Source organism: Mustela putorius, unplaced genomic scaffold (genome assembly GCF_011764305.1).
Source record: "Mustela putorius furo isolate JIRA1106 unplaced genomic scaffold, ASM1176430v1.1 tig00537295_pilon_pilon_pilon, whole genome shotgun sequence".
NCBI lineage: Eukaryota > Metazoa > Chordata > Mammalia > Carnivora > Mustelidae > Mustela > Mustela putorius.
Window position 1 is genome coordinate 1,163,287 of NW_025422433.1, and position 12,036 is coordinate 1,175,322.

A 12,036-nucleotide genomic window follows, 5' to 3' on the forward strand; every position below is an offset into this window, starting at 1 on the left:
GATTGTATTGAATCAGTAGGTTGCATTGGGTAGTATGGACATTCTAACAACATCGGTTCTTCTAATTCACCAAGCATGGAATATCTTTGCATCTGTTTGTGCCATCTTCAATTTCTTCCACCAGTATTTTACAGTTTTTGAAATATACATGAATCCATTTTTAACAGGGATTTCAGCATTGGGGTTGTGGTTGTTTAAGAAATACCTAATCGCTTGTCCTATTGACAATGTTCAAAAGCCCGAAAACGTAGAGTTGGGGAGGCTGTGTGAAAACAGGCATTTTCACACTTTGCTGTTGCGAGTGTAAAATAAAACAATGCTTGCAAAGGCACTTTCCTTTCTCTCTTCCTTCCTCTTTCTTCATTATTCAATGTAGCATTATTTGTTAAAACAAAATACTGGAAACAATCCAAATACCCATCCCTTACAGACTGGTTGGGAAAATTCTGGTATGGCCACATGATGGAGTACTATGCCACTATAAACAAGCAAGCAAGCAAGCAATAAGTAGATAGATAGATAGATAGATAGAAGGATATTTCAATGAGCAGATAATTTCCAGGTTATTTTAGTAAGTGATAAAGCAATGTGCCAAGGAATGCATATAATATGATAATTCATAGCAATAAAGAAGGCAAATGCTTAAATTTGTGAGAAAAGAGAATAGAGAAGAAAGGAAAGACGGAAAAGAGGAAGGAAAGACAGGATAAATTAAAACTAATGAAAATGGGGCGTGGATATACAGTTGACCCTTGAACAATGCAGGGGTTGGAGTACTGACCCCCACGCAGTCAAAAATCCATGTATAACTATTGACGCCTCCAAACTGAACTACTAACAGGTTACTCTTTAAACATGAAATTTCTTTTTTTTTTTTTTAAGATTTTATTTATTTATTTGACAGGCAGAGGTCACAAGTAGGCAGAGAGGCAGGCAGAGAGAGATGGCGGGGGAAGCAGGCTCCCCACTGAGCAGAGAGCCCAATGCAGGGCTTGGCCCCAGAACCCTGGGATCATGACCTGAGCCAAAGGCAGAGGCTTTAACCCACTGAGCCACCCAGGCACCCCTAACAGGTTACTCTTAACTGGAAGTCTTACCAATAACATAATTAGTAGATTTATAGACACTTTGTATGTTACATGTATATACTGTATTCTTATAGTACAGTAAGCTAGAGAAAATAAATGTTAAGGAAATTATAAGGAGGGGGCCTGGGTGGCTCAGTGGGTTAAGCTTCTGCCTTCCGCTCAGGTCATGATCCCAGGGTCCTGGGATTGAGCCTCACCTCAGGTTCTCTGCTCAATGGGGAGTCTACTTCCCCTCCCCGTTCTGTCTCTCTGCCTAGTTGTGATCTCTGTCTGTCAAATAAATAAATAAAATATTTTAAAGAAATAAATTAATTAATCAATTAAACAAAATCTTTTAAAAAAGGATGTCATAAGGAAAATAGAACTGTACTATAGTTAATGAAAAAATCTGTGTGTAAGTGAACCTGCACAGTTCAAACCCATGGTGTTCCAGGGTCAACTATATATAGAGTAAAGGAGTTAGGGATGGAAACAGAACTCTGGATATATCCTTTTATATCATTTAGATTTTAAACTAAGTGTTTTGCATGTTCATAAAGGAAATGAAAAGGGATGAAAGGTAAACAAACCCTGAAATAGAAAAACAAACAGAAACAAATGATCCTGTGTATCAAGCTTATAACATAAGTATAAAGAGAAAAGAATTCAAATTAATGCATGTATACAGTACTCTGACTGAACTCCCCTAATGGGATATATTTCAAGAACCAATAAACAAGCAAAGCAAACAAAGAAATTCTGAACTCCACACAGCAGGTATACTGTTGCTAGTGACACGGGCACTGTGAATTTGAAACTATTTTGTTTACATTGCAAGACAGAGCAAATTGGGTGAATATATATGGACCTGTTAGGAACCAGGTTTTCGGGAAAAACAGAAAGGAAAAGGCAAAACAAACTGAAATTGTATTTGAATTGGAGACAATGTATACAATTCCGAAGAAAATAAAATTGTGGATAGGGCCTAGAACAAAGCTGTATCCTGGTGCCAGTGAGAGGATCCGTTGGTTTCTGTACACCGTCTCCGCTGAAAGGAACCCGAGCTTCATGGAACAACGGTGGGTTCTAGGTCTAGAGCAGGAAAAGCGTAAAAGGAGCCTGAAATATCTTGAATAAATGCACAAAAACTGTTTCTTTGCAGGAATGACACTAAGAAAGGCGGAGGGAATGCACGTCAGTTTCCTCATTTGTCCCATGGGGATAATTGCGCCGAACCTACAGCGTTGCTATTTAGAATGAATGAGTTTATACGTGCAAAACTCTAAGCCGGCCGTGACTGCACTTGCCCGCCGGGGAGACACCACGCCTCGCCGCGCCTCACTCCACTGCGGAGGAGATTCGCGAGGCGACCACAGAGGCGTGAGACCTCCGGGCGCGCTAGAAGGAATGCTTCCGGAAGCGCTGTTCCCGGGAGGCGGTCCGCGTGACGCACTTCCGGCCTTTGTCGCGCGGCGGTCCTCCGCGGCGGTTGTCGAGGACTCGCAGGGGTGCGGTCCGGCCCGCTGGCCTCCTCCTCCCCCGGATGCCGGGTGAGCTGCGGAGTCCGGCCGCGCCGTCCAAGCGGCCGGTGTGTGCGCGGCGCCCGGCCTGGGTGGGGGAGGCGGCCCGGACCCGCCCGTCGCCCCGCCGGCGTCCGCTTGCGGCCGCTGCCGGGGGCCGACTGAGGAGAGCAGGAGTCGCGCCGCGGTGCGCCGCGGCCTCCGGTGGTCCGCTCCGCCGGCGGCGCGGCTCGGGCCTGCTCTCGACTCTCCCTCTGTAGCAGTGCTTGAGGAGCCGTCGTTGTTCGGGCAGGCGTCGCGGAAGGCATTCCGAGGACCAGCCCCTGTCGGGACCGGGAGCTCCGCGCCTTCCCCTGTGTAACGTGGGGAGGAGGTCAGCGCCGTCGCAGGGGAGCTGCCGCCCTCGGACGCGCCTCGGGGCTGCCGGGCTCCGCGCCAGCCTTGCAGCCCCACCGCAGGACGGTTCCCGCGCCGGAGCCGCCTCCGCTTGCGGACCTCGGTCGTGCTGGGCTTCAGGTCAGCGCTTAGGATGGGAGAACAGACCTGAGCGGTGCGCACCGGTGCGGCGCGCTCACCCGCCCGCTTCCCCGCCCTGTGCTTCGGGCCGCAGGAGACTCGACCCTCCTGGCGCCGAGGGGAGGTAGCAGCGTCTCACGCGGCCGCCTAAACCCCAAATCGCACATCCTCCCTCGAGAAGGTGGTCAACTGGCAAGCTCGCTAAGCGCCAGGCGTCGTGCAAAACCAGTTTATGTAGGTTGTCTCATTTCCTGCCCTTGACCACCTTGCCGCGTAGCTGTCCTCGTTTCCTTAACCAGATGCAGGGCCAGAAAAACCAGGTACCTCGCCCAAGGTCACACGCTCGGAGGGCAGCGTTCGCGGCTGGATCTGCTGCCTCGTGCTCCCCTCCACGTGCTGCCGACAGTAGGGAGGCTGCGAGCTGCGTCGTGCGCACGTGTGTGATGCGCACGCGCGTGCCCGCGGTTAAAGATGGACAGAAAGTCTGCAGGCCCATTCCACTCTTTACCAGTGTCCGCTTCTGATGAAGGGGTTCTTTACCCTGTACGATTTGGATTTTTTTTTTTTAAAGATTTTATTTATTTATTTGACAGAGAGATCACAAGTAGGCAGAGAGGCAGACAGAGAGAGAGAGAGGAGGAAGCAGGTTCCCTGCTGAGCAGAGAGCCCGATGCGGGGCTCGATCCCAGGACCCTGAGATCATGACCTGAGCCGAAGGCAGCGGCTTAACCCACTGAGCCACCCAGGCGCCCCATGGATTTTTTTTTAATATGAGAAGTAACCACAGGATAGATTGTGACTGAGGTAAAAGATGGGGCTGGTGACCTAAGAGCCGGAAGGAGGAAGAGGGTGATGGAATGGATGAGGAAGACCTCAGAGGACGGGAGAGTCGAATCAAGGTGCAGAGACTGGTTGGGGTTTGCGTAAGTGCCCAAGGCAAGACCACGGGCGTGGAACATGGATGAGGAGAGCCTGATGAATAGTGAGAAGAAAAGCCCAAGTGGCACGGGCGGTTTTTGCATGTGAAATAGAGGAAAACAGAAAAAATAGAGTGGGGCCCCACAGTTGAAGCTGGAGAGGTGACTAGCCTTGAGCCAGGCTTGGGAATGTGGGGATGTGTCCGGTAAGTTGTGGGGGCTTAGACGGTGACACCAGAGGAGAATGTGGGGGTACGTTATGATGAAGACACGTTTGCCCTACTGGAGCATAGCGTCAGTGCTCTGAGCAGATTTAAGGTAGGTGAGGCTAATGTATGCTGTTTGGAGGGTGAGGTACATTCAGTGCACTTTCAGTGTGTGTTGTTTTCAACTTGTGATGGGTTCATGAGGCCATAACCCAGTGTAAGTCGAGGAAGACCTTACAGTGGGGTGGTGAACCTAAAAGACCTTAAGAACTGTTTGTGACCGGGAGGGCAGAGTTGTTAAACACTTGGGAAGCATTTTAGAGGCACTGGGTTCAAAGAGGAGCTGCGATGTGCGGGTGTGAGGCCATGGGATTTTAGGCCACCAGACAGAAGCAAGAGCAGGAGAGGAAAGCAAAAGGGAGCCTAGGCCATACAGAGAATAGAGGGGATTGATTGTAGTGAAACTGAGTAAAGATTGGAAACACCGTATAGCAGAATGATTTTCTATGAGCAGAGCACAAAGCTTCGGATTAATTTTCTGTGAATAGAAAATCTTTGACTTAAAACCAGAGTGGAAGGGCGCCTGGGTGGCTCAGTTGGTTAAGCCACTGCCTTCTGCTCAGGTCATGTTCCTGGATTCCCGGGATTGAGTCCCACATTGGGCTCCCAGCTCTGGGAAGTCTGCTTCTCCTCTCTCATGCTCTCTCTTACTCTCCCTCAAATAAATAAATAAAATCCTTAAAATATATTTTTTAATATATTATAATTAATATATTATATATTATAGTACAGTATTATATAATATATAAATAATACTAATATATTTGTATATATTATATATTATAGTATAATATCATAATTATATGATATACTTACATGATTATATATAATATATTATATATTTTGTATATTATATATAATATATATAATAATATAATATATATTATATTGCATTATAATTATATATTATTATGTAATATATAATATAATCATATGAGTATAATATCATATAATTATGACATACTATAATATGTACATATATTATATATAATATTTAGTATAAACATATATACTAATTATAGTATAATTATACAAAATTATAATATATAATTATACCATAATTAATTATGGTATAATAATTATACTAAACACACACACACATACACACTATAATATATACTCTGTTATGCTGTTTAACATCTATTTCACTATTGTCTGTGCCTGCCGGCTCCTTCGTTCATCCTTTTCCCTTCTTCCTGTCCACATACAGGAGAGACAGTGGGGTGGTGGTTGAGCCTGTGAATTCTGAAGTAGATTTTTGGAAAGGCAGCTTCACTGTTTCCTGTGTGTGAGACCTTGGGCAAGTGACTCCAGCTCTTTGGGCCTCCGTTTTCTCATCTGTCCTTATGTGGGTAGTAACAAACCCTTAACAGTTGTTTCGAGGAGTCCGTGAGTTGACGCATGTGAAACATCTAGTACAAAACCTGGTACCTTGAAAGCAAGAGAAGTGTCAGCTGCTATCGGTACTGTGCTTAGAATGTGCGTTCCATCAAGGTAGGGACTTTGTTCTGTTGGGGCCCCTTGTCTAGTGCCGAGAGCAGTATCGGAATGAATACTGCCAGATGAATGAGTGGCCTGTGAGAAGTTTTGAAAGAAAATAATGTGGATCTCAAAGTGACAGCGAGTCAGCACCAAGAAAAGTGGGGGAGGGGGGAGTAAGAGCTCAGGGATCCTTGTCTTTGGAGGGGGGAACCCTCTCGACTCCTGGAGTGGTGACTAGAGAGGTCAGTGAAGCCAGAAGTGGTAGAGATTTGTGGAGGGGGTTATGTTTGCATCCACAAGGATGCTTCCCCACCCCAGTGGTTCTTCCCTCCTTGAGAAGCAGAACTAATAGTGGCAATATGGATTTAACTTTTCTCGTAGTTGTAGTGTGAGCTGTGTTCAGAACTTAAATACACTGTTCCTTGTTTTTATTTTACAGTGCATGCCAATACCCAAGAATAGTGTTGGGTTACATTTACAGTGAATTATAATTCTTTTTCTTAAATTTAGAAACTTTTTAAAGCTATAGGTCATGATTCGTATGTGAATCATGAAGTCCTTATGGTAGGCTATGACCAGGGCTTTTTGTTTTGGGGTTTAAAAAAAAAGGCAAGATTTTAAAAATAATAATGTGTGTCACATAATTAAGGATACATAGTGTTTTGTGAAATTATTATTTTAGTTACTTGTATAGGTGTGTATCTCATGCACAAACATACATTCATATGTACATGAATATGCGTGTTCTGAGTCTCAATATAAATGTGACAGTGACTGCCTTTGTTGCAGATACTTCTGTGTCTGCCAGCAGAGAAGATTTTTAACATTTTAGTATTTTTTTCTCTGCAATTATTTTTTAGATTTTGGGATTTCCAGAAGAAAAGATCAAAGAGGAATCATCGAGAATAGACTCTTTCTGAAGAGTTAAGCCTAAGATGGCCACAGCCTTGGTCCTTGAGACTTTAGAGATGCAGGAAGGACTTCAGGCAGTAAAGGTAGAAGAGAAAGAGGGGGATTGTGGCTGTGGGCAGGAATCTGGCCTGCTGAGAGAGAACCCTCACACCAGAGAGATCTTTCGGAGACGCTTCCGGCAGTTCTGCTACCAGGAGACCCCTGGGCCCCGCGAGGCTCTTCGAAGACTCCGGGAGCTCTGCCATCAGTGGCTGCGGCCCGAGACGCACAGCAAGGAGCAGATCGTGGAGCTGCTGGTGCTGGAGCAGTTCCTGACCATCCTGCCCGAGGAGCTGCAGGCCTGGGTGCGGGAGCACCGACCCGAGAGCGGGGAGCAGGCAGTGACTGCGCTGGAGGACCTGGAGAGGGAGCTGGACGAGCCAGGAGAGCTGGTGGAAGATGGGAGCACAGAGGTTTGTACCTGCAGGAGCAAGCATGGGGTTTTCGTGCAGCAAGAGGTAGGGGAGGAGGACTTTTTGTGCCTGATGTGGTCCGTTGTGGGCTCTCCATCTCTCTGCCTCTTCCTCGTTGCCAGTTTCTTGGGCCGCCTTTTCCTATACGGCGGTCCTGGGGAGGCCCCCTTACAAGGTGCCTCTCACATTTGGTTCCTAACCATCCTTAATTTCCGCCAGGTCCCAAGCTATGCTTGTGAACAGGGAGAGTTTGCAAAGGAGAAAGCAGCTCGGGGAGCAGCCCAGGAGTTGCCAGGGGGCCGGCTCCAGTCCTCGGAAGAGCTGCATCAGTGCCGTGCCCGCGAGCTGCGCCCGGTTCAGATCGGTGAGGATCGGGATTTTTCTCAGGAGGCCTCCTTCACTCCCTGAGTGCCCCCCTCCAGGTTCAGCACATCTGTTCCGCGTCTGCTGGGCACCAGGTGCTGCGGTTGTTCCTGGGGAGACCATGCCAAACAAGGTAGATGCGCCCCTGCCCTCAGGAAGACTGTGGCCCCCTGGGACAGGCGGACAGCTGACCGTGCAGTTACAGTTCAGCCCGTCTTCTCCCCAAGGGCAAAGGAGAAGTGAAGAGAAGCCGCGCCTGTTCGTCCCCTCCCACCCCCTCTCCCGGCTGGTTTCCCCCTCCCCCTTTGGACATCTGACACCCTCATGCTCCCCTTGCTGTTTCAGGTGGGGAGGCCGGGACTTGGAACGTGGAGGTAGGCCCAGCGAGGGAGCTTTCTACAGAGACGAGGCCTCTTTTGGAAGCCGCAGAGAAACGGAATGGTGATGCTGTTGAGATGCCTGAGTGCAGAGACCCCTGTGAGCGGGACGGCAGGCTGGAGAGGCAGCGGCCAAGCTCTTCCGTGGAGAGACCCTATGTCTGTGGTGAATGTGGGAAGAGCTTCACCCAGAATTCCATCCTTATCGAGCACCAGAGGACGCACACGGGGGAGAAGCCGTACGAGTGCGAGGAGTGTGGGCGCGCCTTCGGCCAGCGCTCGGGCCTGTTCCAGCACCAGAGGCTCCACACCGGGGAGAAGCGCTACCAGTGCGGCATCTGCGGGAAAGCCTTCAGCCAGAACGCTGGGCTCTTCCATCACCTCCGGATCCACACGGGAGAGAAGCCCTTCCAGTGCGGCCAGTGCAGCAAGAGCTTTAGCCGACGCTCTGTCCTTATTAAGCATCAGAGAATTCACACCGGGGAGAGGCCTTACGAGTGTGAGGAGTGCGGCAAGAATTTCATTTACCACTGCAACCTCATTCAGCATCGAAAGGTCCACCCCGCGCCCGGGCTGGCCGGCCCCTTGGAGCAGGTGGCGCCGCGCATCCTGCCTTCGGACCACTAGCACGGTCGCAGGGTAGGTTCTTACTTTGTCCCCGAGCAAGGTAATGGGAAAAACTAGTCTAATCCTCTTGAGGAGGAAGCTCCAAGGAGAGCCAGTGAAATTGTCCATGTTTTTATGCTGAGAGAAGCATAATATCTGAAGTTCATCTGTCAAGTTCTCTGGGGGTTTGGCATCCCCTCTGTGCGATACTGAATCTTGTGTTGACTTTATCCGCGTGGTCTCCAGCCTCACACCACCTGTGCAAAAAGTTTTCTACGTGTCTTTCAGGGAAACTTCTTCACCCCAGTTTTAAGAAACTTTTAAAAAAGTTTTTAAAAATCATACACTGCCTAAACACAAAATTATGTTAAAGCTGAGCTCACTGAGTATTTAAAAATTAATTTAAAAATAATTGCAGTAAAACCTGTAATGTAAACAATTTGACTCTTTTCTGTTTTTGTAAGATATGATAATTTGCTTTTTGACCTACAACAGGGGGCAGATGAATTCTCCCATAAATACACAAAGGCTTTTCCCTACTGGAGAACTCTGCAGGGTTCCAGTAACTCAGCCTCCAGTTTGGATCTGAGGAATTGAAGCAAGCTACTGTAGCTCAGTGGCTAGATGCGGTAGATACTGCTCAAGATTTTAAATTTGTCCAGGCCAAGAAACATAGCTAAAAATCGGATATCTCACTTCCAATCTTTGTTATGAAAATATGGGCCTCTCTGCACTTCTCCTGTGAAAATGCTTAAAAGCATTTTCAGTTTTTGCTTTCTTTCTTTAACCCTTCATTATGGAAATTTTCAAACACAAAAGTAGAAAAGTATGAACAGTCTTCATGTTGCTTTTGTAAGTGCCTTGCTTCTCAGCATTACCTGTTGATTACCACCAAGGTCATGCATAAAAAAAGTTTCTTTCCCTTAACAGTAATTGAGTATTTGCTTTATACTAAGCCCAGCACACACAGAAATGGAAAATGTCTGGTGTTGACAATCTGGATCAGAGTACACAATAGTAGAAATCCCGTAAGGGACGTTAAGGATCACTTCTCCATCTCCTTCTGTAATTGATGCAGAAACGGAGGCTTTGGGAAGTAGCTGTAAGATCCCACAGACAGCTAGTTAATGGAGCTGGAGCTAGAACCCTGTCTTCTAAGTTCTCTTTCTGCTAAGCCACTGCAAGCAGTTTATCTCCAAATAGAAATTATTAGCATATGGAACTTAGAAGATTTAGAAGGCTCTGAGGTTTTGCTTTTTAGCTCAACAGGGCCTCCCGTCTATGTGCAGCTCGGAGCACCTGGGTGGCTTAGTGGGTTAAAGCCTCTGCCTTCGGCTCAGGTCATGATCCCAGGGTTCTGGGATCAAGCCCAATATCAGGCTCTCTGCTTAGCAGGGAGCCTGCTTCCCCTTCCTTATCTGCCTGCTGCTCTGCCTACTTGTGATCTCTGTCAAATAAATAAATAAAATCTTAGGGGCGCCTGGGTGGCTCAGTGGGTTAAGCCGCTGCCTTCGGTTCAGGTCATGATCTCAGGGTCCTGGGATCGAGTCCCGCATCGGGCTCTCTGCTCAGCAGGGAGCCTGCTTCCCTCTCTCTTTCTCTCTCTCTGCCTGCCTCTCCATCTACTTGTGATTTCTCTCTGTCAAATAAATAAATAAAATCTTTAAAAAAAAATAAAAATAAATAAATAAATAAATAAATAAAATCTTAAAAAATATATATATGTAAAAAAATAAAAATAAATAAATGCATAGCTCCTCTGTTCAATTTACAGTGGAGTTGCAGGAAAGACTCACCACTTATCCCTCATTTGGGGCATCTCATTTTATTTTTAAGCAGTCTCTCCACCCAACGTGGGGCTCGAACTCACAACCCCAAGATCAAGAGTTGCATGCTCCACCAACAGAGCCAGCCAGGCAACCCGGTTATTTTTAACCTTTAAATTTTAATTTTCTTAGAGAGACTTCTCAAGAAAAAGAACTCACTCTTCATTTGATTCAAGTATCAGAACAACATTAAAAAGGGAGTCTATCTTTTCCCTTAGAGGTAGCCATTTTTCTATTTCATGTATCTTCAGTGTTTCTTTATGTAAATACAAAAAACGTGAATACATGTCGCCTCATTTCCTGTGTTACACAGAAAGATGGCATAGTGCTTACACTCTTCTGCACTTGGCTGTGTTCCTGAAACAGTGGGGTCTTTAGAGTAACAGAGCTTCCTCGTTCTGTTTACAGGTGGACGGTATTTAATTTGGTGGTGCTCCACAGTCTTTAACACTCTCCTGTAGGTGCACAGTCAGTACTTGAAAAGGTCATAAATTGTTTCGTTCTTCTTCCAAGTGTGGTTCAAGCCAAATTCTGTTTAAAATAATAACTTCCGCATGAGCTCGGAAACAGGGTTTGGGCAACTAGACTTGCGCCTCATTCTTTCCAGAGAAATGCAGAGTGCTGGGGGTGGTTTACAGTCTTGTGTATTTGGCTCTATTATACATCCTTAGTCATAACATTTCAAACCGTTTCCATTACCATTTGTGGCTAATTGTAGGTCTTATCAAAACTCTTAAATTTTCTCAAGAGTGTATTGTCTTGAGGTTTAATTATTTCCAAAAGAAATACATATGGATTTTCAAGTGAAGTTAAGGAAAATATAGTAGACTTGAGTTTGAAATAGAATCAACTTCTCCAGTAAATATGTATTCCACATAGTAATATAATACATATGCTGTTATAACCTGAGCCCATAAGTGTCTCAGACGCCTCTGCATGTGCCGAAGCAGCATGCTTGTATAATTCTGTTATGTTGGCGCTTGGAAGATTTAAAATGCAAACAGATCAGGATTTTAAAGGATGTATTTCTAATGGACTGGTTTCATACCTGCAGCTGAAGATTGGATGTTTGTTTTGTGCTTGTCTTTTTTTGTTTTGTTTTGTTCACAGCTTCTCAGAAATTCTAAATTTTCTCAGCAACTGATGAAATGCCAAGGAACAGAAGATGTTATATATGCTGTAGAGACATATGCCACTTAGAGTGCAGTGATGGTTCACGTGATTAAACGACCTCCAGTTCACCAGACTGACTACTTGTTCTGTGATACTAACGGTTCTGCTTCGCTTCAGCTAATTCTCTCATGTGGGACGAGCAGCTCTCTTGAGTTGAGCAGTGCTGTTGCACTGGCCTGTGGCCTGTGGGCTGTTTCTTCCTCAGTTGTTTCTCTTTCACATTCCTACATTACGCTCACTTCTCTCTTTGCTGTTTCTACCCTGCCTCCTCTTAACCAACCCATAAAGTCTCTGGCATTGAGCTCCTTTCAGGTGCTCTGGAAACCAGTAACCATCCCTCCCTGTGCCTTTGAAAGTCTGGTCTGAAAGAGTAGTCCATTTATGGCCGGGCAAGGTGTAAGAAATACTGATTCAAATCCAGTTAAAAGGCCTTATTGGTTATTGAGGGATAGTCCAACACCCCCTGAGCACAGTTAGGAGATTGGACGCTACCTGTCAAGAAATGGCTGAGAATTTTGGAACCAAAACCTGTCTAGATCTGTATGTAAGAACCCTGAAG

At 46.2% G+C, this 12,036-nt stretch overlaps 1 protein-coding gene across 6 annotated transcripts in view; it reads left to right on the forward strand.

Annotated features, from left to right (window-relative positions):
* Positions 1–2,515: 2,515 nt before the first annotated feature.
* Positions 2,516–12,036, forward strand: part of LOC101673592 (zinc finger and SCAN domain-containing protein 12) — a 35,269-nt gene continuing 25,748 nt past the window's right edge. For 3 of the 6 annotated variants that reach the window (XR_006604897.1, XM_045073962.1, XM_045073961.1), the window contains exons 1-4: positions 2,516–3,103; positions 6,629–7,132; positions 7,352–7,496; positions 7,841–8,511. Coding sequence is in view for 5 of the 6 variants with exons in the window: in XM_045073962.1 (XP_044929897.1) it covers positions 6,704–7,132; positions 7,352–7,496; positions 7,841–8,499 (1,233 nt within the window). In the remaining variant the exon portion in view is untranslated. Of the gene's footprint in view, positions 3,104–3,138; positions 3,338–6,628; positions 7,133–7,351; positions 7,497–7,840; positions 8,915–12,036 lie in introns of those variants that run through there. The other 3 variants (XM_045073966.1, XM_045073963.1, XM_045073965.1) reach the window with 3 other exon arrangements.